Source organism: Zosterops lateralis (assembly GCF_965231275.1).
Source record: "Zosterops lateralis genome assembly, chromosome: 3".
Taxonomy (NCBI): domain Eukaryota; kingdom Metazoa; phylum Chordata; class Aves; order Passeriformes; family Zosteropidae; genus Zosterops; species Zosterops lateralis.
In genome coordinates, this window is record NC_139764.1 from 16,689,906 (window position 1) to 16,716,167 (window position 26,262).

At 42.1% G+C, this 26,262-nt stretch overlaps 1 protein-coding gene across 1 annotated transcript; it reads left to right on the plus strand.

Annotated features, from left to right (window-relative positions):
* Window positions 1–88: 88 nt before the first annotated feature.
* Window positions 89–20,346, plus strand: DTL (denticleless E3 ubiquitin protein ligase homolog; the record flags this gene model as incomplete). Its single annotated transcript, XM_083858255.1, has 15 exons — window positions 89–131; window positions 289–414; window positions 1,243–1,341; window positions 1,670–1,731; window positions 1,823–1,943; window positions 2,395–2,460; window positions 3,603–3,718; window positions 4,458–4,531; window positions 5,465–5,568; window positions 6,509–6,613; window positions 8,544–8,656; window positions 12,173–12,262; window positions 14,049–14,187; window positions 17,907–18,772; window positions 20,278–20,346. The coding sequence occupies 15 exons, from the start codon at window positions 89–91 to the stop codon at window positions 20,344–20,346; spliced, it is 2,193 nt and encodes a 730-aa protein (XP_083714381.1).
* Window positions 20,347–26,262: the final 5,916 nt, after the last annotated feature.

Genomic DNA, 26,262 nt, shown 5'->3' on the forward strand with positions numbered 1-26,262 from the left:
GCTGACCAATGAGGGCGCGCGGCGGGCTTGGCGGGCCGGTCGTTTGGCGGGAGCTGGCGCGGCGCGCACCGGCCGTGTCCCTTTGGCCATGCTGTGCCGCGCGCTGCTCCGCCGCGCCGCCGCGCCCCACCGTGAGTACCGGCCTTTCCCTCCCCTCCGTGAGTACCGGCCTTTCCCTCCCCACCGCGAGTACCGGCCTTTCCCCGCACCCCGCCGTCCCCATCCAGCCCCAGCGCCCGAGCCTGTGGTGGCTGAGGCGCTTACGGTCCGCCTGTCCTCCCATTGTAGGTCAGTCCCCAGCGCTTCCTCTGCAGCATCTCTTGGAGGGCTACCAGTGCAGCCGAGAAGATGACCACCTGTCTTACGGGGAAACGGGAATGCCGGTCCCTCCTTTCGGCTGCGCCTTTTCTACAGGTAAAGTCACCTCCTGAAAGATTTTTTTGTGGGGTAGGGTATGGGGTCTGTTGTCAGCATTTCTTGTTTTAAAGTGAGCTGGTAGCAGTGTGCTTGCTCCTACACGTGATAAACATTGTATCGCGGTGCACCTAGATATGCTGATAGAAAGTATTCCCTCAAAAAAGCAACTGCAAAGCATTTATTTTAATGCCTCTTTGTTTCCTCTGTATCTGTTTCAAGGTATGTCCTCTTGGTGACAGTGTGAGGCTGCAGAGGTGGAAACCCGGGCTTTGTTCAAAATATATAAAAGCTATAATAGGGTGGAGAACATTAAATGGAGATCAGAGGTGGATGGATTTCACCAGGCAGTTACACGCAGCATTTCCCCATGATGGGGGAAAGGAGTAAGCAATGAAGCTCCTGGATCTTTAGGACAAAACTTTTTCATTCGTTGCACTGTAGTATTGGCATGAAATTTTACATTTCTCTAAAGTGGCTTCCTGCTTTTTCAAGTCAGATGGTGTAAATGCTAGAGCCTGTAGATGGTAGGTACTCTAGATACAGAAAACTCAAACTAGAAAATTACTATAGCTGGTGAAAGAGGCATTATCTCAGAAGTTGCTCCTGGAGCCATTTGATTGTCCATATATAGTCTTTTCTGAAGGGAACATCTGAAAAAAATGCTTGCCAATATTTCTGTGTTTTAACACTTAGTTTGCAATGTAAATACTGTGTATTTCACAGCTTTATGTTCGTTTCATTCTCTATTTAAAGCATGTGGCCTTTCACAAAGAGCATGGACGTGATTATGTATTAGCTATATAATATATTTCATTTTTTTTTCAGCCACAAATTTGGAGCACGTCCTGGCAGTAGCAAATGAAGAAGGGTTTGTTAGACTGTATGATACTGAAGCACAGACCACCAGCAAGCTCATCTTTAAAGGTAAATGCTGTGTAGAAGGTGATCTTCATTTGATGTGACAAGTGTGGGATTTGCTGGAACCAAAGAAAGCTTTTTGCAAGTACTTAAGACATAAATGGTAGGCAGTATTTTATTCTTTCCACACCCTTTGCTGAGTCTTCTTTACAAAGCAGCAGCATGAATGTGCTCCTAGAGCAGCAGTAGTAGATGAACTGTTCTGTGTTGTCTTTCATGCCTAAGGCAAACTGTTGACAAGATTTCTGATTTCAGTGTCTGATGTCATTTAGTCTTCTGCAAAATACCATGCTGCAATGCACTGAACTAATCTTGGCTTTTGTTTTCTTGTTAGAATGGCAGGCTCACTCAAATGCTGTATTTGACCTTGCCTGGGTGCCAGGGGAACACAGGATTGTAAGCAGACTTTTGCCATTTGACTATTTTTTTAATGCTTTGGCACCTGTGTAGAGAAAATGACTAAAGCTTTTTATTTTTCCCTCTGAAGGTCACTGCTTCAGGAGATCAGACAGCCAAGGTGTGGGATGTGAGAGCTGGCGAGCTTCTTGGCGTATGCAAAGGTCACCAGTGTAGCCTCAAGTCAGTTGCTTTTTCTAGATTTGAGAAAGGTAAATGTTGATATTCCCTGTTGTCTGCTTTTTCACTCTTCTTTCCCCCTCACAAAGTACTTAAAGGGCTAAAAGTGGACTTTGGAAACTGACAGGTACAAATAGCCGGGAAGGTAAAACTGTCTTGTTGGAACTTGATGGTGTCCTGATGCTAAAATCTGCACATTTCTGATCCTGGGCAAAGATAAGATATGATATCTGCTTCCATACCCAAGTGTATGAATAGGCTGGTTTCCATAAGCTGGTTTGTCTAGTGGGAGTAAGAAAAAAATAGTAGGAGTAAGGGAACAAGTCAAAAAGCATGGCAAAACAATGGTCTGAGTTTTATATTTCCAGGACTGGCATCCCAATTGTTGGGACAGAAGACCCAGAGGTACATAGATGGCATTGTACTGCGTTCAGTTTATGAAATGAATGCTTTTGGAAACTAATGACACTTTTTTTCTCTCAGCTGTTTTCTGTACTGGAGGAAGAGATGGAAACATCATGGTTTGGGATACCAGGTGCAACAAGAAAGGTAAATAAACTTTCAGAAGTTTTAAAAAATTTGGTATCTCATGTAAAAGGACTGCTCAGATGGACTTGTTGGACTGATACTTTTGATTACTTTTGATATAGGTAGCAGAGGATCCTCAGATAACTGTACTGCTTTAGGTACTGTAAGAGGATGGAATAGGTATCTCTGCTGTGTATTGTACATTTCTCCACTTTGCAGTAGTCCCAGATTTGCAGCATTAAACCAGAAGCTGGTTTGATAATTCCCTGTGTGTGGATAAGGAGGTTGTATAGAACGCATCCCTGTTAGGGCAGTGTGAAAACAGATGAGATGGGAGAGATGGCTTAGGTCAGAACCATCCAGAGGGATGAAGAAAAGCAGGAAGGGCTTCTGCCAGAGTAGGGAGGAAGTCAGAAAGTGTAGAAAAAAGAGCTTGTGAGTGCTGGCAGCAACTGAATATATTGTGGGAACACCTACTGTAAATAATGGTGTGAGCTCATTCTGCTCCTCTTTCTATTTCCTGGAGCTTTTCCTTCTCCAGCCCCTTTCCCTTATGCCTTTTCCCAGTTCCCTGCTCTGCCACAGCAGTTTCTTTGCCTGAATGTGTCTTGCTATCCATCTGTCCCAGGTTCCCTGGCTTTCCAAACAGGCAAGTGAAAGAAAAGACTGACTCCACATGGCCGAAGTGGAAGGTGTAGGAAAAAACAAAAAAACAAAAAAACAAGTAGAAAAGTTGCATTACTCTAGTAAGGCAGTACATTTCATAAAGTAACAGACAAAAGGCTAAACAGAAAATTATAAAATAGAGTGGAAAAGCACTGGAAATCTTCTGATGAGTGTAGTTCTGCTTGGGATGAGGTGGGTTGAACGCTCCAGACCAGGATGCATGTGAAAAACAGACCAAGGGGCAATGATTTCCAAAGGCAGCCTGCCTAGATCAGTTTGAGTTTCATTGTCCATGCTACACTGACCTCTGTATTTTTTTGCACTTTCTTCTCACTGGTTTTGCATGTGAGTAATTTTAGTTTTCAGAATACAGTAATGATTTTAAAGGTTAACCTAAGCCACCTTTTAGCACCAATCCCAAGCTGATACCTGTTTTATGGAAGTGATAGCAAAATTATATGTAAACTACTAACTGAGGTGTCTTTGATTTCTTTCAGATGGCTTTTACAGGCAGGTGAATCAAATCAGTGGAGCACACAATGTGGTTGACAAGCAGACTCCTTCCAAACCAAAGAAGAAGAGGCAGAGCCTGAGAGGACTTGCTCCCTTGGTGGTGGGTATCTGGGCAACAAACAAAATGTCTCTTCTGGGGACAGTGTTATTCACAGAATTCTTCCTAGGTAAATATAATGAGAAATAAGTGGCTTGTATGTGGTAAATGCTTCCATTTATCTTTGCAGAGAGACGGCTTTTTGTCATGGTTATTTGCTATGGCTAATTTTAGGCATTGTTTAATTGCCTAACAACCCACGTGCCATAAAAGCCAACTTTGGGCAAATGCTATGTTAAAATACATATTTTTTGAGGGTGGTGGTGGTTTTTTTTTTTTTTTTTTTTTTTTTTTTTTTTTTTTTTTTTTTTTTTTTTTTTTTTTTTTCCCCCAGAGAGGACAGGAATGGCCAGTGTTCCCTTTTTGAGGGGGGAGATATGGACAGTTGTAATTTTTTTCTGTCTTTTTTTCACCCTCCTAATTTGACCAGACAAATTACTGCTGTACTGGAGTAAGACCTGATCATTTTTAATCTATTAAACCTTGTGATGAAGACAGCTCTCTTATCTGTGACATGAAAGGTGTAATCTCAAACTGCTGCCCAAACACTTATTTCTCAGTGGCAATTTCACTGGTGGGGGTGTTCAAAGGATTGTTGTCTCCTAAATGGCACCTGGTGTTTCTAGGTTCTCCTTCCTGGCTAGGAGGAGGCTTTCCCTGCATTAGCATGGCCTTGAACTAAGCAGCAGGATCTTGCTGACCTTAAAAGAAAATAAAAATTCTGTTTTCTTTTCTGTTTAAGGATTTCCAGCAGAGTGTTACTGTGGTGCTGCTTCAGGACGAGCATACTCTTATCTCTGCAGGAGCTGTTGATGGGTAAGAAGGGAGGATGCCTGCTTTCCTGTCTATTCTGTATGCTTAGTGGCATAAAAAGATTGGGAGATTTTCTATTTAAGAACATTCAGTGGCCAACGAAGCTAGAGCTACTGCTAGGTGGAATCAACAGCTATGCTGCCAGCTTGCCTTGGCTTTACTTCCTTACTGGAGATTGTAGTACTGAACAAACTCTGATATGTGGTAAATGCTCATTTTAGTGTCTTAGCTATGGGGCAGAATGAGAGCAATTCTTCCCTCTCTCTCTCTCTCTCTCTTCTCATGGATCTATGAGACACACATAGACTATTGTTAGACAGCCTTTTGGGATGTGAGTGGGTGGTCAGGGCCTGGATATGTGTGGGAGTGCTTGAGAAAATGTTGCTTTGAGTTACAAACGATGCATTCTCTTAAGTGCCAGACCCCTTGCAGCATCTTGGAGCTTGAGCAAACTGCCTTATTGATTAGCATGGAAATGATACTCTTGGACTCGATTCTTTAGCAGATTCCATGTGGTCAGAGCCTTTCTGAGGCAGAAAAGATTGACTCTCCTGCCTATGGTTCATGACAGAGACCTGCTCCCAAAGAGCAAGTAAAAAAATTGGAAGACTTCGTTTTTAAAACTACAAACTAAAAACTACTTGTCAGATGTATAGAGGCATCTATTTATTTCCTTTTACTAGTTGAAGGAGGTTGGCTTCCAGGCTCTCGTTCTCTTGTGTCAGTTGCAGAAGGCAGTGCTCCCTCTCACCCATGGCCAGCAGAGCAACCGTTTGGCTTTCAGCACAGCTCTGCTCTGCTCCTGCTCAGTTCCGTCTCCTTAGCACTGGATACTCCTCAGTCATGAGCAACCTGACTTCCCGTGCTCTTAGAAGGCTTTATCAGCATGGAAAGGGAAATTTGGAAGCTGAGAACACTCGTGCTTTTCTATTGCAGGGTGATCAAGGTGTGGGACTTGCGCAGGAATTATGCTGCTTTCCGTCAGGACCCGCTGCCCGTCAGGTCCTTCTGCTACCCTGGAACCAGCACTCGCAAGCTTGGTAAGGCATGGACAGGGATTTGGCAGAGTGCAGAGTGAATTTAAGAAGTACTGTCAGTGACATTTCTTATCTATATACCCAATTGTTGATCAGACTAGCAAGCTCTGCAGGGTGTTTTGATTGCCAATACCAAATTTTCAAGTTGAAGAGTGAACATGCTTGACTTTCATATCATTGCACCAATGATAAAAACTTGCAGAAGCTTCAGCAGTGCATTTTCATAAACAGAGTTGAGGAACAGTAGAGCTCTTGAAGAGGAATTTAGCTAGGCACTTTAATACATGAGTAAAATTCAGATAGATTTAACTCCCTTTGCGTTCTATCTTGCAAAAACAACAGGCTGGACTGGGTTTTTGTATTATCACCTATTGAAACTGTTACCAAAAATGATAACGCACTTGTTTATGTTTCTTTGTTTGCTTTGTACCTTTAATGCCTTACAATGCTCTAATGCAACATAGTAATTCATGATTTGTCTGATCAACATGGTAATGATCAGTGTCAGTCCCAGGAACATGAGGGAAATCCTCAAGGAGGTAGTTGTAAAATAATTTGCCTGCAGGGAAAGATTTTTCTTGAATGTGAATCACTAGCAAATCAGAGAATGGCTTGTTCTACCAACGCATGAGCGTTTCTCTTTATTTCTGATCTTTGCTTTTACGCTTGGTTTTTCCTGTTTTCTATTTGAAATTATCTAATAAATCACTTGCCTATTCTGAAGGTTCAATTCCTTTCTAAACACCACCCTGAATCTTCATGAGAAAATGTAGATGTTATTCTAGAAATGTTTCTTTTTCAGCAAGTGCTCAAACATAGAAACTACCACGACAATCTCATACATATTACAGATCCTTTCCAAATTCCCTTCTCTAGGTGTTTCATTGAGAATGTCTCATTTCCAAATTTTTTTCTGATGAAGAACTTCTCTCCTTCTCTGTAGGGTATTCTAGCCTGGTTTTGGATTCCACTGGTGCCAATCTGTTTGCTAACTGCACTGATGACAGTATCTACATGTTCAATATGACAAGTTTAAGGACCACTCCAGGTAAGCATATGGAAATGTGGAAATACCTGCAAAAAGAACAGATGTTACAGATCATAGAAAGGCAAGTTGTCCCTCTGACAGACAGACAGGGACCAGGTTCAACACTGGAAGGAAATGTATTCCATGCTCCTGTCTTTAAAGCTGTGCAGGAGAGATCCAAATTTTGTGTTAAGCCATGCACATAAAATTAAGAGCAGATACTGTTCACCCAGACAGGGACCAATGGTAGTTTGTGTGTTAGCTGTATTTATCCAGTGAGGAATGGCTGCTATCCAGCCTGAAGCAAGTCTGAATCTTCTGCTTACTGGCAGTCACTGATTTGTCAGTCTTCTGGATATGAAAGTGATCGCCTGATAACTTCAGATATTTTAAAGCATCTTTTCTTTATTTAAATTTAACTTCTATCACAGTTTCTGGAAGAAAGGATCCGCAGCATATTTAGGTGATTCAGCCTTTTGGATTCCTTCAGCTCTGCCTCTGTGACCTTTACATGCACAAGATGGCCCTGAGCCTTTGGTGCACGAAGCTGCTTTGCCATAGGCCAGTGGCAAATCTTGTTAGATGCATTCCAGCCAGATAGATAATTTATTTTCCATTGCCTTTTCTCAGTCTCTCAATTAACTGAAATTAAATGAACAATGTGTCCTTCTGTCTGCTCTTCAGGAAGGCAGTCTGGTGGGTGGGAACGCTTCCAGAGTGGAGAAGTGCTGCGAGTAGTAAATATTAATAGCTTGGTTGTTGAGGTGAACCCTGGGGGCCACTGCAGCCCTCGGCCTCCTCATGGAGCTCTTGCCTCGTGTGTGCAGCCAAGGAGAGCAGTCTCCATTGCTCCAGCTGCAGGGAACTCCTGCCGTGTGGGGGCTGAGGGGAGCAGTCTCCATTGCTCCAGCTGCAGGGAACTCCTGCCGTGTGGGGGCTGAGGGGAGCAGTCTCCATTGCTCCAGCTGCATGGGACTCCTGCCATGGTTCCCGCAGAGGGCAGCGCTTGCCTGCCCTTGTGCCACTCTCACTGCAGCTGCTCTATCCAGTGTTGAGGCAGCTTTGGTTTGTCAGGAAATCCTCCTGTAACAGCCCTTGCTCTGCCTGTTTTAGGGAGGGATTTGCTGTCTGACGGCCACTGCGCTGGGAGAACTGTGGGCAAAAAAATTAAAGGGTATTTTGGGGTTTTTCAACTCTTCAAAGGCCACCAAAGGCAGCCACACGTCCTGTTGGTCTGTGAGTTGTTTCCTTTGTGAGAGTCACCACTAAAACAGGGCTGTAGCCCACCCTGGGGCTTCACTGGGAAGCTTGTGCTTTGTGCCCCTTGAGAGGGCAGGACATGGTGCAGCCAGGCACTCCAGATCCACACTGGTCTGTCATGCCAGCTGAAGGCTGGTGTGGTAGGGGGAATGTCAGCCATTTGGGGTGATGGTTTCAAGGCTTTAGCAAACACTACTCAGGCTTTAAATACCCAAGAGCATTACTGACAAAATGCAACTTTTATTGACAAAATAAAGCTGCTGGCAGCAGGAGAAAGGAGCAGCCAGTGCCTTTGTTGCCACTTGTGTGGAAGAAGGCTCCTGCTGTGGGACTGCCCTTGTTGATTAGCAGGACTGGTGATGGTGGCTGAGGGAGGAAGAGACAGGGAACCTGAACCAGAGTAGTGGGACAGCCCAGGTGAGGGCTGGGCCTGCTTGTGATATGGGTCAAGCTGGAGCTTTAATGAAACTGCCATTGGTTTGTTTAGGAAGCCTGAAGGACTCCAGTTGAATAATAAAAACTTCCTGCTGCCAGAGCCGCAGAGCAAGGGAGCAGTGCAACCACTTTCTCCAAAGGACATGTGGCTAGGCAGGAAAAGCCTGTAAGATCAGCCCTCCTCGCACAACCGACTCCAGGGCTATGCATTGAGTGGGGCTTTTACTTATTTTTTTATTTTATTTTCTCTTCACAGTGGCTGTTTTCAGTGGGCACCAGAATTCAACCTTTTACATCAAATCCAGCACCAGCCCAGACGACCAGTTCCTGGTCAGTGGCTCGAGTGACTGCAACGCGTACATCTGGAAGGTGAGGCAGTCGGGGGAGACCCAGGCATGCAGCCTGGAGCTCCTTTTGCTTTTCCTGTTCACATAGAGCACTCCTTGCTTCCCAATCCTACCCAAAGCAGCATGGGGCTAGCTCCTGGCGTGTTGTGCCTGGAGTGTGTATGTTGCTGTCAAGGCTTCATGTAATTGTTTAATGTAAAACAGAACTAACTTCCTGCCATACGTCTCTCATCGCTGCTGCTTATTGCAAATTGCTGTTCTTAATCTGGTTTTAATGGGCATTAAAATCCTTTTTCAGTCCTGTTGATTCAGGCAGCTATGACAAGTAGACAGACAGTTCTCAGTTCATATTTAGCAGTGGAGCACATTAGCAGAAACCTAAAAGTTTAATTGTTTTAAAGGGCGCTCTTTCCCTCCACTTCTCCCTTTTCCAGCTCCTGCTTCAGACATAGCTTTTTCTCATGCTTAATGTACAGTAGCTAAAGCCTTTGTCTTATAGCAAGGGCCCAGTCAGAGCCTTCAGCAAAATTCCAAAGCACTGTCTGACAGCTGAGGGGCTTTGTCACTTAACATCTTGCAGTGACCTGTAGGAAATGCAAATGTCACCAAGATAGTAGCAGGCAGCTCAGAATAAGGCATGCTTCAAGTTCTGTTCTTCATGTTCCTCATATGAGAACAGAGTAGACTTACTGAAGTAGAATAGACAGAAACCACAGGTGACTGCCTATTCAGATTTGGGATATTTTTTAGGGAATGTTGACTTGTGTATCCATTTGACAATGACTTTGAAAGAGGAGAGGGTTAGCCTGCTGAGGTTGTGGTTTGAGCATGCAGCCTCTTTAATTTGGAGAACACTTGGGAGCAGCTGGGTTGCTCACTCAGTGGTGGCAGGAGTGTGGTAGCAGGACTACTACTATGCCAAGTGGTGGAATTTTAACCTTTCTTGTGTTCTGTGCAAATTCAGCAGAAATGCCTGTGCAAACTTGAATTGCACATTCTGCATTCATGTGTTTTGATTCTTTCTTGGAACGCAGGCTGGGACTCAGTTGAGAGTATTCAAGGATGTCATTATATCTCAAAATTTAAGCATTTGAGCGCATTTAAAATACATTCATGTACAGAAGGCTTCTGTTGCTATCACATATGAGTGACAGATCGTATCGCATATTTATAAAATAAATCATCGGATGATTACTTTTATTTAATACCATACTCATATTAGAAAGTGGGACTTCCCGTGCATTTGTCCCTTTAATGATCTGTGGTATTCAGAGGCTTTTTAATTTAAATGTTGACAGATTTGACTGTGAAACACATGTATCTTTTCATGGCTTGAGGATTTACTATGCTGTGAAAAAACCCATGGTTAGATGTTGCATGAGTAGTTAACAGGTAGTGTTGTAAGGGACATAATGACGAGCTCTTTCTGTATCTAGAGAGCAATAAAATGCAGAGGAAGACCTTTTCCACTCAGATGATTTCTTTGAGAAACTTTTGCAGCAGTGCTAAGTTTGTGTTTGGGTGAGAAACACTGTGGATAGAAGTTATTACTGACAAGGATGCTGTTTCAGTCTGTTTTTGTACATAAGTCACTTCCAGGCAATGAGCACTTCCTTTACTGTGTTGGGTTTGGTTGGTTTCTTTTTTTAAATTAGAATTTCATCAATTAATGAACTCTCACTCTTGAACAACCATAAGATTATACAGGCTGAAGAGCAGAGAGGTTTTTCTCCATGAAGATGGTACCTATCTGAGGTACCTTCCTGGTAATAAAAGAATACCATTTGTAGACTTGTACTTCCATTGTTCTTTCAATCCTTTGATGTGGACACTCCCAGGAAACCATATGCTTTGGTGTGTCCCAGCCCTGGAATGGACGTGATTCTGCATCATATGGTGCACAAAACCATAGACACCATTTTATGCTGCATCTTGGAAATGGATGTAACAGCTGTTTCCAGTGAGGAGAGCAACTAAAAAAAGCCTCATTTCCTAGGTTTCTCTTTTTAACCTTTCCACAATAGGCCCCACTTCCCCAACAATATCCTGCCAATTCAGGCACAAAAAGCAGCCTGTGCTCTGGCTAATCCAGACTTAACATGCGCAGACTGGCTGACAGTCTCCTGCCAAGCACAGTGGACATAGCCATAACTCTGCACTCTTCTTCACTTCACAGTAATATAAATTGGGTGTATAGTTGATTTAATTTACACTGCTATAGTGTAAAACCACTGTGTCCTAGAAAGAGTAATTCCCTTCCTCTGCTTTCCTTCCAGCAATCAGTGGCTACTGGACCACTGTTTTGGCTGCTGTGAATGTATAATAGCAAGACTGCTATTAGCTGTAAGTGAAGGTGTTCTCTGCACCAAGATCTCCTGTTTATTCACTAAACAGGGATTTAGTTTCCATGGCATTGCATGTTTTGGCAGTGAAGAGAAGGCTCTGACCAAGGCATTTAAGTGGATATTTAGTCAAGTGATTGCCTCTGTCATGCCAGGGGAAAAAAAAGGGTCCTGTTAAGATGAACCTGTTTGTATCGAAACAGCTTAAGTTCTGAAGCCAAAGTTTTGCAGGCTGTTGTAGATGATCTACAAGAGAAAAATATTTGTAAAACAGAAGCCTTCCCCAAAGTCTTTCATCTTCCTTTGGAATCTACATGTAATGTCTACTCCTTTTCTCAGACAGTAAAGGGTCTGTTCATTCCCTTAGTCATTTATGCAAATCTCCTTGAAAGACCTCCCTTATTATGTCACATCAGTGATGGTGACTCACAGCTCCAGAAAGTATTGGCTGCTGAAAGCAAGCAAAACTTGGATAGAATCTGTGTGTGTTTTCATGTGTGTATGTTTTCTTCTGTGGGCCACTTAATGCTGGCTTCAGCTCTGTCAGTCACTTACAGGAGCAGAAGTCAAAGATAAGTAGCAATACTGTAGAACAGGAGAAAGATTTTTTTTTTTTTATGATGAATGTGAGAGAAATGGAGATCAGCTGAATGAATGTGAGTGATCTAGAGAGCTTTACTATGGACTCTTAAGAGGGTCTCTGGTCCAGCTGATTGGTTGGAGAAGGAGCAGGCACTTGGCAGTTGCACAAATGCCAGTTCTGAAGCCAGTGAAGGTTCATCTATGGGATGAACCTTTTGTTGGCAGTGGTTTGGTTTTTACAATAAACCATTGACCTGCAATTGGGACATTGGTAAAATAGCAGCAGAACATATTTGCCTACCCCAATTCAAAATATGACCCTCCCAACATTTAAGTTTCTTACCTAGAGGTACTTATAATGCCTATATCATGTTTTGGGCAGAATTCCTCTGTATAGCAGGAATTGAACAAGTGTTTCCATGAACTGCTGCTTAGGACTTCCTCAGTTTTTATCTCGTGATGACAGGCTGAAAGCATTTGATTTATGCGTTTCATATGGGAAAGATGGGAAGTATCCACATGCTTCACAAGTGGGACATGGGGTTTTTCTTGGAGATGTATATTAGGCTGTGTGCCTTCTGACTGTTTGCTTGTTTTTCTCTGGAATTTTTAAGGTTTCTGAGCCCAGCCTTCCTCCTCGGATACTCCTTGGTCACTCTCAGGAAGTTACCTCCATTGCTTGGTGTCCTTCAGACTTCACTAAGGTTTGCCTTCTGCAAAATGATCTTTACTGTGAAACAATAGAAGTGATGTGACAACATCTGCTTTTCAAAATGGCAGCAGCATCCGTTGTTTTGGGAGGAAATTTTTAGTCAATCAGTTCTAAAGCAGTCATTTAGGGGACAGTAATCCAACCTTGTCATATTAGCACAATTATCAGAAACTTTTTATTATTTTCAGATAATTTAGACTAATTGACAAGTCCTAAGAAATTGCAAATCAGTAAAGAGCTCTCCTGATGAGAGCTTGATACTACCTATAAGAGGCAAAACAATGAAATCATTTAATCAAGGCTTTCATGAGCAAAGGCTTTGTTTTGTTGTTCCATATTCACATCTTCCTTTCCCTCTGACCATTGATACCATCTGCTAGTCTTGTACAGAGGGCAAGGACTTTTGAATGCCCTTTAAAAAGCATAGGGACTCTTCATTGTGACCTCTTTTCAAAATCTGAGCTGTTTTTTATGACAAAAAGAGCCTCCAGTGAAAATTGGGTCAGTAGTTATGCACCAGGTGTCACTACAAGGAAAAAAACTGTAGTAGGAAGTGGGTTCAAATGTCTGGCCTAGCTCAAAACTAGAAATAACCCTGAAAAATCCTGAACAGTGTCCTAATGATAGCCAGAGTTTCTTCCACCCCAGAGTTTCTTCCATGTTAAAAAAGTCAGCTTCTTTCCCTAGCTTGCATTGCAGCACCAGGGTTTCAGAAAAGCATTACAGTGTAGGAGGGTGGGAGTCTTGCAGGGAAACATCAGGAATTGTTCTAGTTGTGTAAGATGCACAATTTCATTTTTCAGATGAAATCTGTGATATAGAAGTAGCCCACCATCCTGATCACGATGCGTTGGAAATGCAGACCAGTTCAGCCTTTAAAATTGTTCCTGACACAGGGAAGAAATAGTCAGCCCTTGTTCAGATGCCAAAGCATGAGGAAAAAGTGGAAAATAGGGAGCTAAGACAAGTCAGGAAGCTGCTTGGTGTGATTTGTGAAGCAAGGTTGCTTTCAGTAGGGACAACATTGGTGTGACAAAGGTCAGAGTAGAGACACTTTCCCCATTCAGATTGCTATGAACTTTCACCTCAGCATTTCCTTTTTCTTTCTACTGATTCCCTGTGGAGTCACCACCTAATCTGCCTAAAGATAGCCATAAAATGTGGGCTAGATGGGTGCTGCTCCTTTGGTTGGGATTCCAGAGATCTTTTTGGAGCACGTGATGCTGTGGCACGGCTCTAGAGCTGTGTTCCTGGTGGAGCTGGGTTCTCTGCCAGATAGTGCTGACATCTGACTCTGCAGAGATAGCACAGGTCATGCAACAGCCATCCAATGTCACCTTCTGGGTGTGCTGCAAATGTTTGTCCCCAAGCAGATGATGTCCTCAGCAACAGAGGCAGATTAGGATGCAGGTGCAAAAGGGATCGTGGCTGCTTTCATCTAATGATGGATTGAAATCTCAAAATGTGCCATGCCCTGAGCAGACCATGGTTGGTCTCTTACACAACCATGTGAAGCAAATGATTGGTGGTGACTGAGATTTCTGTAGCAGAAAGACATGGATGCAGCAGTCTTGCCTGCTTCAAAACAAACACTGCTGCCTGGTGCAGTAATGAAACAGAGCTGGGTTATTTTCATTGTTTAATGGTCAGTCTTGTACCCTTTCAGCCAAGCTGATCATCATATTGGCATGGTGTGCTGGATGTAGCTGTTGCAGTTCACTCAGCCAATGATGCACAGGATGTGTCCTGGTTACTCTAACACACAAATTTATACTTAGATTGCCACATGCTCTGATGACAACACTGTGAGGATTTGGCGCTTACGACGTTGTCCTGAGGAAGAGAAATCAGGATCCAGAAAAGCCAACTTGGTGGGCTGGGTCACTCAGAGGAAATCAGAAGAGCAACCTGGAGCAGGTAAGGCCCCTGAGCTATCTTGCTCTGCAACACAGCTGCTAAACTCTGTCTGTTCTCTGTACCAACAAAAGTCTTTGGCTTGTCTTATTAGCCTTCTGAGGTTTTTCTCATGTTAGGCAATTACCCATATAGGCAGACAAGCACTTCTACTTGTAAATACTTCTGCCATCAACAGTAAAAGTCTGTATGGCCAGATTGCAAAGCAGATATTCATTGACACAACGTGTTGGGCAGCCAGATCTTCAGTGGGTTTCAGTAGAGTTTGATAAATGAACAGCCAAAGGAGATGTCACTTTAGCAACAACTCACTTTTTTTTTTTTTATTTTTACCTATCAAATACTAACCGCGAGCAGTAAGATCATATGCTTTTTCCAGTTTGGTAGTTTACCCAGCAAAGAGCTGATAGCACATATAGAGCCTGGGAACTCTGAGCTGTTTTCTTCTGCCCACAGTTGAAATGTGCAGAGATTTATTTCTCAGGTGTAGTTATCAGTACTGTCTCTCTTGATTTAGCTTCACTCAGTAGTACTGACCATATACAGCAAAATGAAGACCTGCATAGTGAAACTACTTTAAAAAAAAAGCATGTAGACAATTGTGATGGTTGTAATGTCCCAGAATTAATAATCCATTTGTGTGTTAAGTGTAATGAACAAATCCAGTACCTTTCTACAAAGCCTGGGCACTCACACAAGTGGTGCAGCATGCTCTGAGCTAGCAAGCAGATGTGAGCTCTGCAGAGAAGAGTCACTAAGCAGGTAGTACCCTAGACCAGAAGAAAGGAACCCTGATCAAAATATTACTTTGATTTGTCTGTAAACCTGCATTTTGTTGCAGTAGAGTAGGTGAAAGGAGAAGTGCCCTCCCCCCAAACTGAAGTAAGATGAGCTTCTCTGTAGAGTAGCTCTGAAACTAAGAATACAATAGCTTCCCAGCAGCTGCTGCTGTGACTTCCTGCATTCCACCTATCTTTTCAAGCCACCCTCCAAATGAATTTCATGTTGGCTAACACACATAAAGGCTGAAGGTCTCCAAATCCCACTAATGGGGTAACATTACCTCTAACCTTTCACCAGTGAGTAACAAGTCTAGCAGGAAGTTTGCAGGACAATAGGAGGGAGAGTGCCAGGTCCACTTCATAGCTAGTAATTGTTTTGTGTGTGCACACACTCTTCCTCAGAGAGGGTTCAAAAATACCTGTGTGTCCTAGTTTCAGATAAACAGAAGTAAGCATAGGTTTAGACCAAAAACGTGAGATATAAAGTGTCTTATACACTAAAACTTTACAAATCAGCTTTGGCAATAATACCAGAAAAAAATGACTTATTTCTCCTTGCTCTTGCTGCATTGAAGTAACACAGGAGGGAAGAGGAAGTACACAGACACTGCAAACACAACAGCAGGCTTCCTGCTGACCTTGGCTCCTGAGCATGAAACACGTGCTGTTAAAATATAGGAGTTATCTGCAGAGACTAATTCAGAGCTGGCAAGAAGAGTACTATTTCAGACCTGCTGGGATGAAGCTAGGCAGTTCCCTACTCATTTCTGACAAATTATCAGATTGAGGTTGTGTATTGATTGTTGACCTATGAAGCGTAGCAACCAGTTTCCTTTTCTTCGGCAATTACTTTTGTGGTTTCTTTAAGTTGTGCCACTTTCTCTGGTTCTGTGTAACCAAATTTCTGGGGCAGGCCTGTGCATGGACAATTTGTGATTATTAAATCTGGAGATTGCCACAAATCTTTTAGAGTGGTATTATCAGAGAAGGTAGGAAACATCCACAGTAACCTGCTTCGGTGTGATGCAGGTTGACTGCAGGTATTTTCAGTATTGTTCTATATGCAATGGCAGCATAAATGGAAACAACTTGAAACTGGCTTGGTAGAAGCCTGAATACTGCATGCAGTCTTAGAAAAAAAAAGCCTGATCTTCATATTCTTTATCTCAAATTTGTATTTGCTTCTTGCTATGACACATGTCTGACTCCCAAGATAACTCTTTTTCCATTATCCAGTGTGTCCACAGCATAACTTTCAGACTAGTTCGGGATTCAAAGTGCTCATACCCAACTAGTCATGCAATATTTCTGCTGGATGAATTTGTAATGATCATTATGGATCAAGAGTTGCTGAGCTTGCTACTTTCTTCCCCTCTAGGAGCTTAGGTTTCTGAGTGCAACTAATTTCCCAGCTGAGTTGTTATTGTCTTGTAACTGCTCATTAAACCAAAGATTAGGAGTAGGAATCTTGGCAGTTACATTCTCATAGCCCAGACTGAAACAAGTTGTTATGAAGTAGCATATTTTATCAGGAAAGGAGCCTTTAACTCTGTTTTTTGTGTTGAAGTTACTTATAGTGGGATCCTATTCAATTTTGTTCTGATGCAGCAGGACTTGTACACTGGATACTAGTTAGATAATGTAGTTAAAGGATCAGAAGAGGCTTAGTGTGGTGTATAACCAGGCCTGTAGGTGCTCACTCAACATGTGTGTGAGACAGCCCAGCATTGTAAAGAAAATGGCAGGTTATTCACACTAGACTTCTCATTGTTCTAATGAAGAGCTTTATAGTGCAGTGCTAGTGCTGACAGTGGGGAGTTTGGATTAAACCCCTGGTATACACAAAATTTTTAGTGCTCTTGTGCCCAGCAGTGGAAGTGCACAGAGTAACTTAAGGCACTGCCCCATTTAATTGCATCACCATGAGTTAGGTGAATGAGAAAGCAAACATCTTACAAACCTACTAATGTGCTCCCTGTGGGAGGGGGCTGGAAATAAAAACCTCTGAAAAAATTAAAATAACCCTCTCTAGTATTGCTACAGACTGAGATCTTTGCTATGTATGATTCCCACTGTTGTTAGTGAGGTCCTTAGGCCACCTACCTCTGACTGGTGTTTTCTGGGTGCTCAAAATTTCTCTTTTACAAGCAGAGTCATTTATATCTTGGCTGGTGAGCTCAAGAGCCACTGTGAAATACCTGTTTGGGAATCATTTGTTGAGAGATTTTATTTCCTTTGGAAATTAAGTCCTTGTTCAGGAGGTGAAGAGTTTATCAAACTTCCCTGGGTGGGGTAAATAACTACTGTCTCCATTCTAATACAGCATTGCAGAAAGTCCTCCAGCAAAAAGGCAAGAGAATGAAAGTGTGTCTTTCACTAAAAAAAGTCTTCAAAATATAAAGCCAGTAACACCTGATAGGAGCATTATTCATGTGGTAGGACATCATAGTGTAAGGCTTCCTTGGTATTGTAATTAGCCATGGGACGTGCTTGCAGTGCCTTTGTCCCTCAGCTTGGTTATGCAGCTGTTAAAGATGCAGGGCAGGTGGGGACCAGCTTTTTTGCCAGGCAGTTGTCTGGGAAAGTAAAATGCAAAGCTCCAGCAAGGCTAGATATACTTGGAAGATTCCAGATTTGTTTTGGCTGTTTGTTTTGGCTGTAGCTCATGTAAGACCGTTCATTACCAAAGGGATAGATGTCAGACATTACACAAATGTACTGCATTAAACTTTATCACTGTGATATAGGATTTTATAATGGACTTGTACCAGTTTAACCAAAATCAGAGGGATTTATTCAACTTCTTAGTTCAAAAGGGTATATCCAATGCACAGGGTCAGGGCTGATTCATCTCCTGGTTGGAAGGAGTGTTTTTAAAAAGACTGTCCTTAATTTGCTGCTCTGTGTTCCTCATCAGACTACTTATTTCTCCCCTCTCAGGGCCAGCAGCCAGCCCACAAAGCACTCCTGCCAAGGCTCTGACAGTGGGCAGTGTGTGCACTTCCTCACCACGGCCTGCTGCCTGTGCTCCCACTCACTCTGGAGACCTTCCACTGTCCACCAACACTCCTACAGTCCCCATCAAAACCCCCACCACCACGGCCTCCACCCCAGCCAAGCCACCTGGAGCCAGCCCCTGTGCATCTCCCAGACTGCTCCCTTCCTCCAAGATGTCCATCAAACACTGGGTTACAAGGACTCCGTGCTCTTCTCCTCCAGAAGTGGAGAAAAAGGCTCCTTCTCCTAGAAAAGCCCTGGCAGAGGTCATCCAAGTCACCCAGGGTCTCCTGGAAGCTGCTTGCCCTCCTCAAGTCCCACACTCACAGTTTGAAAAGCGTGCCAAGAGAAGGCTTGACTGCAGCAAGGAGGCTGATGCTGGGCAGAAGTGTCTGCAGGCTTGTAGCTGTGTGACTGAGCTGGACCATGCAGCTAAGAAAGTCAAGCTGAATTTATGCCACTTGGTTCCAGATCAAAAAGCTTCTGAAGAAGACTCTCTCAGCCTGGCTGAATTGTGTAACGAGCCTGAAGGCTCCAGCCACAGCCCAAAAGAGCTTTCCCTTTCTGGAAGCCATATTAATCCATCAGGCATTCAAACTTCCCCTCATCTTTTCAGATCTCCACGTGGGAAAGACACTGAGTTGGTAGATAAAGAGAACAGTTCTCCTGAAAGAAAAAATTGGTTGTCTGCTCTGGGAGAGAAGCTACGGACTGGCAGAGCTGGCAGCACGTCACACAGCCCCCGATCACCCTGCAGTCCTGGGGCCAAAAGACAGGAGTCTGTGGCAGTGGCCACTTCGCCAAAAACTGTAAGTAGGGCAGCCAACAACACTGTCATGAAATAAGTTATCCCTAGCTGCCACTGTCCCCTTGTTTTTTCTCTCCCGCTCAGACAGAGAATTATCTGATCCCTTTGACTATGGACAAAAGGGATGATTTCTGGCCTTATAAGCTGGATACATTAATGCTGTTATTTGCTAATCCCTTCCACACAGGAACAGAATTTTTATGATGTGCTCTTCATTTGCAAGGGATTTAAGGCACACAGGAGCTCAGAGATCCTTGCGGCTCCCAGCTGGATATTTGAAGGATGTAGCTATCTTCTTAAATACAGCTTTACTCTGAGAAGCACAATAATGCCAACAGCTTTCCTGGCAGAGCTCCTGTTCATGTGTTCACCATCACATCTGCCTGTTTATGTTGCTGGAAAGCCACTTAAACATTGGAAAAAAGAGCTAAATTCTCTTGCAGCTCAGGTAGCAAAAGAATTTGTCACCCGTGTTAAAACTGTAAAGGCATTAAATAATGCCTTCAGTTCCTTCAATGGAAAACTAGAGGGAAAGCAAGAAGTGTTTTCTTCTAGTGCAAGAATGAGAGGACAGGATTTGATCTACATCATCCTGCTTTTGGTGTACAGAAAGCCTGGCACAGAGCTCATCCTGGGATCTGAAATAGCTGCTTATAAAGCAGCTAAAAATGTTGGCATGAGGGCTTAACTAGGAAATTACAATTACAATTTTTTTAAAACAAATCAAACTTGATTTGTCTCTAAAACTGGGCTCTCAAGTCCTCCAGTGTCTTTGACTGAGTCTTATTTCAGTAAATGTTAGCTAAATTTTCAATCATCAGATTTTAGTTGTACTCTTGAATATCTGATGCTAAAAGTTGCTGCCATCATTGAGGCTTATCTCCTTTCTTACCTGATTTCGTCCCTTCCAACACTTGTATCAGAAAGAACCAGGGCAAACCAGCACTCCTGAAGTTATTTATAGCAGCTGGACTCTTCATGTTGTGATTGGACCAAGAAATCTTGGTTATAGGAAACCTACAACTACTTGTGACTACTTGTGGCTTATGCTGTACATGTTTAAACACAAGACAGAAATTTCCCCTGGAGGGAGATTACTATAGAACAATTACCTTTCCTGTCCAGTATGCTCTGGTTCTGATTTTGGGGTGCTCCTGTGTTGTTCTCATAGCCTGAGGAGATCTCAAAATACCCAACAGCATTCATTGAATTTGCTGTATCTTGAAAATCTGCAGCTCTCTCATGTGCTGTAGGGAAGCTGAAACTGCAGCTGGAGTGTGTTTCTCATGGCAGTAGGACAACCCTAGGATTTAGACAGTGTTGCCTGTAGATAGTAGGCCTCTTATCTGTGAGACAGATTGCAGTAAAGAACCTTTCATTTAGTCTCTCAGTTGGGAAGCTGAGCAAACTGGAACAATGATGGAGGGGAGACTTTGAGATTCCTGCAGCAGATGAGCTGTTAACCTAAGTGTGTTTCATGTTGGTTTTGGTTTTATTTCCTGCTAGGCTGCAGCCACTTCAGTTTCCATGAGGAAGATCTGCACATACTTCCACAGAAAGCCACAGAATGACTGAAACAGCGTGTGGTGGTTGCACCTGAGGGATGTTGACACTGAGGTATCAAGACCAGACTTAACAATGTCAACAACGATGCACCGGGATTACACAATTTGTTGTCAGACCTTCATAGACTTGAGGTTTTAGTCTTCCTGTTTTTAAAGCTTTTAGCAGTTGAAGAGAGCTGAATGTGTAAAATCTACACAATACTTACTCACGGTCATTTTCTGACTTAGGGTATGTATTTTTTAATAAACAAAATATTTTTTATGTGGCAATTGTTCTAGTCCAAAGACAGCCACAGTTCTGCTGTGTATTGTTGACAGGCACATGTAGCTTGTCAGTTTATGTTACTAATGTGCTGTTCAGACTGCCTCTGCTTAAGAGTACTGTGTCAATCATTACACCCTCCTGAAAAGTAAGTGTAGAACATGTACAGAAATTTACTGGAGGAACATCTGAGCCTCTTCATGCCGAATGGCATTTCTACAGTTATTTTTCTAGTACTGCAATGACTGCCTGCTTCTAGCAGGGAAGTTAGCAATGTGTTAATTAGATCTGAAAACCTTTTAAATTGCCCTTGTCCATCTGATGGTGACTATGGTGTAAGAAGAGACAAAGTATAATCAAGTATGTAATTCCTGTTCTCCCCTTGCCATCCCCTTTCTTCTCCCACTCTGGAAACTACTGTATTTACCTACCTAGCTGCCTCTTGAACCATTAGCACTACAGCTCTTGAGACCAGAAGTTTTTCAGTTTTCCGAAATAAAATACTGGCAAGGTGTGTTCAAAGACTTAGTTTGATCTGTCCTAAATAGGCATCCTATGACAGCCCATTGCCAGTCAGCCCTTAGAGTTCAGCCTGTAGCAAAGGCATCAGTAACTGCTTATAACATACCCTCATAACAATTTTATAATACAATAGTTACAAAATAATACCGTGTAAATTGTAGGAGGGGCAGCTGACATTTTAGAAAGCACTTGAGAGGGTTTACATATTAATATTAAATGCTTTGCCATTTTAAGTTGTCCCTGATGCTGATAGAACAAGGTCACTGAAAGAAGATCACTGTCCTGCTGGCTAATGACACTAATTCCTCAGCCATGCTTTCCCCAGGATCTTCTAGAAGAAATGGGATCTTCGAGTAGAAGTAGGATCTTCTAGTAAAAGATCCCTATCTTGTGTTGGAGCATTACTCTGTTTTCTGGTGTATAGTTCCCTTAAACTTCAAAACCAATCAGGCCCTTGAAATCCCTATTAAATGTTTCCACTGCAGAAGAATTGAGGTGTATGAAGGGGATACGATCCCCAAAATTTATGTTGTCTATCTTAAATTTTAACACCTACTTTACAGTAACATTGGAAAGTATGGTAGCTAGAAGGGATTAGAAAGAAACATGCTGGTTTGTATTTTATGTGGTAGATTGTATTTTGCAAGGAAATAAATTACTTGAGAGAAAATGGCCTTTGTGAAAGGTCTGTTACAGCTACAAAGCAAAAGAAAATGTGTAGTGTGCTTTTTTTAAGAAAAGAACAATACTTACTATCATGTTGCATTTTTTAGCAAAAGCTCTTGGATACAAATAGGGGCGAGGACAACTTTCTCTTGTTTGCTGAATTAAGGCCATCATCCTATGAATGCTTCAGGCATATTTTTATAGTTCTTCTTAAAAAAAATTACTTTTTAAAAAGTGACTATCTGAGTAGATCTAGTATCTTAGACAAAACAGGAATATTTAAAAAGTGCTAGTTTAATTTTAACCAACTTTTGGGTATTGAAGTAGAAACAACCTAAAATAAGTATTTTTGGGATTTAATTCTGTCTTAATTTTAATTATTATAGCAATTTTGTGTGGTACAACCTGCCCTGCTTCAATCAGATTTTCATGCAGGATTCTTCCATGCAGTTTGTAAAAAACATTGCAGAGTAAAGAGATATGAACCCTATTGAAGTACATGAGAGTCATCAGACACTTCAACAACAGGATTTCGTGTTTCTCCACTCTTCTATAGTATTTTCCCCCTCCAGAAATGCTCTGCAGCCAAACCATTATGTCCTGTATCTTCTAAATGTCTACCTAGAGATGATATATACTAATGGCTTACCACTTGGATGAACAATATTCTGTGGGCATGTGAGCTTTTCTTCTTTCAGATGATACTTGTTTAGTGGAACAACTTGTTTTATGGACCACCAGGCATTTATTTTTTCATCTGGTGAAGTTGGTGTTAACCTAGTTCAGAGTATAGGAGAATTAACTGAAACGTTTTTCTGTGTCCAATTGCCTTGACCTTATTGTGATAAAATCAAAAATGCAAAAGCACAGAAAAAATGCTGCTACAAATTGTATGTCAGGTGGTTCAAGGTAACCAGTGCTGTCTTTACCTGAGAAGCTTGATAAAATAAGTATTCAGAGAACTGCTTTCAGTTGTTTTGGGTCTGTATAGTAAGCTATACCTCTGAATTTTCTTTCCTTCTAAAGGATTTACAGAAACTCTGACCTCCATGTTTTATAATCAAATTAAGCCTTTTAAGGTATTATTCCCAAATCCTATATATGTATGTAAATCCCACCTTAAGTATCTTACAGGTTTTTTCAGGCAGATCATAGTGATTCCTGATGTCTTGTCTCTGTCCTCAGTGTTTACCCTCTGACTGCAAAGTGGGATTTGGGACTGACCACAGCCATTTCTGATGGTGCTATATCCAACAGTTGCTGCTGCTGCTCTGTTGGAAGTTGTGCCTCTCCCTGCTCAGCTCCAAGCAGCCAGCCAGTTTGGATTTAGGGCAGCCTGACAGCCACTGGGGCTAACCCTGCTGGGCAAAACTGAGCAGGCACTGCCAGCATCTGTACAGATGCACGGTCAGCAAGCCTGGGCAAGCATTTCTGCTGGGAACAGCGCTCACTTAAGGGTCCCTTGGAGCAGCTAACTGCAAGGAAGACCTAAAATGTATTTGCCTTAGTTCCCTCCCCCAGCAGATAGTTGCAGACCAAAACCAAGGAGGGGACAGACATGAGTGTGTGGGGACAACATTGCCACCAAGGGGACTGTGCTGTAAAACTACCTCTTGATGTGTAGAGTTGGTTTCTAGTAGAGTTCAACTTCTTGTTGGTCAGGAAGTGTTTGAGTCTTCCTCTGGCACAGTTGTTTCTGCAGCCACTGAACATGGCTGAAATCTCCAGTATGGTCCATCTTACCTTTGAGTGTCCACCTTGTAAACTACTGAGGTGACAGAAAAATGCACCATCATGGCATTGAGAAATGTTCTAGTTGCTCTCTGCACGTGATGTATCATTTCTTAAGTTGTTTTGTTCAGAAATAAATGCTTTTCAGCCAGGGATTTGCCAAAAGCATTTGGTAGCTGGGTATTCTAGGATTTATGTGTAACTCTTTTGAAGAGGCTCCTCAAGGTCAAATACTAGAAGTTTTTCATCACCTATATTTATTTGCAGTAAATGGGAAATGGTGCTCATCTTCAGGTCCACTACAATCAAATTTCATTCTTTCCCTCCTGAAGCTGACCTAAACAGTTTTCCAAGTGGAAATTATCACTCTGTTTCTCTTCACAGAACTCAGAACCCAATGGTTCACATTTTTCCCTCTCTGATTTATGTATGGCCCAGACTACAATAAATAAAATACATCGTGCTGCTATACAGCATCCATGTGTCGTCCTCCAAAGAACAGCTTTACCCATAACCAACTGCTCTTCATTTGCATGCCACAAAATGCCAAATACAATGCAAAGAATGGGTGAGGGGAAAGCAAATGTGAAAGAGTCCATATGTCATTTCTTTTAAAATTACTTAAACATTTCATATCAATTGTTTTATAGAATAATGCATAGTTGATATGAGGACAGCATGAACCCAGAAGGGAAAAAGCAAAACTGTGATTGAAGATAACCTTTAAATTTTAAGCCTGAGTTATGTATTTTTCTAATCAGAATAACTAACTTTCCATCTTAATTTGTGCATTATGGAAAAATTCCAGAGACTAGAAGTACAGCAGGAAGACACATTACTCCAGTCTTGTGGAGCTAGACAAAGGCTCAAAGATCAGAAAGCATTGTGTATAATGAAGTCTGAATACCCCATCTTAATTTTTCAATATAGTATTTTTAACTCCACTGAATCTACAGCAGGTTTTATTTTTGAAGTTGTTCAGTCTTGATTTAAACGCTTTGCATGATTACAGGTCCATTACGGTTGTACATAAATTATTCTAGAGTTGAGATACTGTGAAAAGACTGACTTTTTAAATTTGTTTAACTTTGTCTTTTGCCTGTTAGCTCAGGTTACTCACTTTTTAGTCTGCGTTAAACATATTTATACCGCATTAGATCTTTTATCCAATTTGTAGAAAGCCCAAACATGAGACAACCACCTCTTCTCTTGTCTTTCATGAGCTAAAGAGATTCTTCATACAAAACCCAAAACAGCCAAGGAAGTTCTTGAATTCCTTCACATTAAAGAGCCACAATAGTAGTAGCTCCACTTATATTAACACCAATAAAGCCACTCTGTCTATACTTCACTCAGATTTATTATTTACTTCTTTGTCTGAAGAATGACTGAATCCTTTGGCAAAGTGTCTTCAACCACCCACTTCTGTGCCATCCCTGGATTTTTTTGTTTGGGTCATAAATTATGTAACTTCCTGGTTGCCTCCTCAAGTGTGCTCTCACGTTGTATTGTGTGTGGCAGAGGAGGAAATGGGCACAAACCCAAGCAGCAAAGACAAGACTGACCTAGGAGAGCCGATCATTCTTACATCCACTTGCCTGTAACTGTGACAAATCTGTTTTGGTTGGGGTTTTAGCCTTCTAGTTGTAACATCGTGATGATAAAAATACCGGTTTATTCTCCCGTTCCTATTCTTGCAAAAGGTGTTAAGTATCCAAAAACCAGACTAATCATAATCCATGTGACTGTAAAGCCAGCTCCAGCAACAGCAAGGTAGGCTGTGTTGACAGGAGTTTAGCAGATATTGTCAGAGTGTATTACTGAATTATTCAGTGTCACTGTTATTTTTGTTCTGCTGATTTTCATGGATTCACTGACAGAGGAAGTGACAGTTTGTACACTGAGATCAAGAGATCCCTTGGATTCTTGAAAACAACCTGTGACTGACATAACTGCAATGAGTTCTGATTTGCTTGAATGGACTGATTTGCTGCAGGTACTTGAAGGCAAGGTGCTTATGTGAAAATTGGAAATGTTACATTATAAGGAATTGGCTGTTTGTACACATCCAGTTGTTTGAAGAAGCAGGACTGGAAGAATGATAGAGAGAAAGCTGATGTTTGCACAAGTTAGTAGGGGGAAAACAATCACTGTAAGTGTGAAAGAACAAAATACCTTGCATAAGACAGGCAAATGACAGGAGAAACCAATTCTGTTGTTACATGCTTAGAAAAAAGAGTAGGGCTTGGGGGGCCCATGCTGCACCTTTGTATCAGACTCACATCTATATACTCCTATTTATTTCCTCTATGCAAGGGGACAGTTGTCCATGCTTGCCAATTCATTTGATGAAGAGAGGGTGTGAATCTGAAGGCTGTTCCTGATCCTTCTCTTTGTGGACACTCTTCTTCCACCTGTTCTGATTGAACCCAATCAACTCCTGAAAAGAAGTCAGTTTTGAGCAATATTGAGGTTAATTGGAATAAGGTTTTCTTGTTTCAAAATAAGCCTGGTTTTGCACTGGGTTGTTCAGAAACAGCTATTCTGGGAAAACAGCTATTCAAGCAGCCCTACAGTATCTCCACCATGTAGGCGAATCTTCAAGAAAGTCATGCGAGACTGCTAGGGGAGTGGTATAACATAAAAGCAAGGATACTTTCAAGGCTGAAGGCAGCAGGAAAGGAATTCTCCATGAAAATTAATTTCTTAAGTTCCTTATCTCAGCACCTCCAACCATACCAGTTA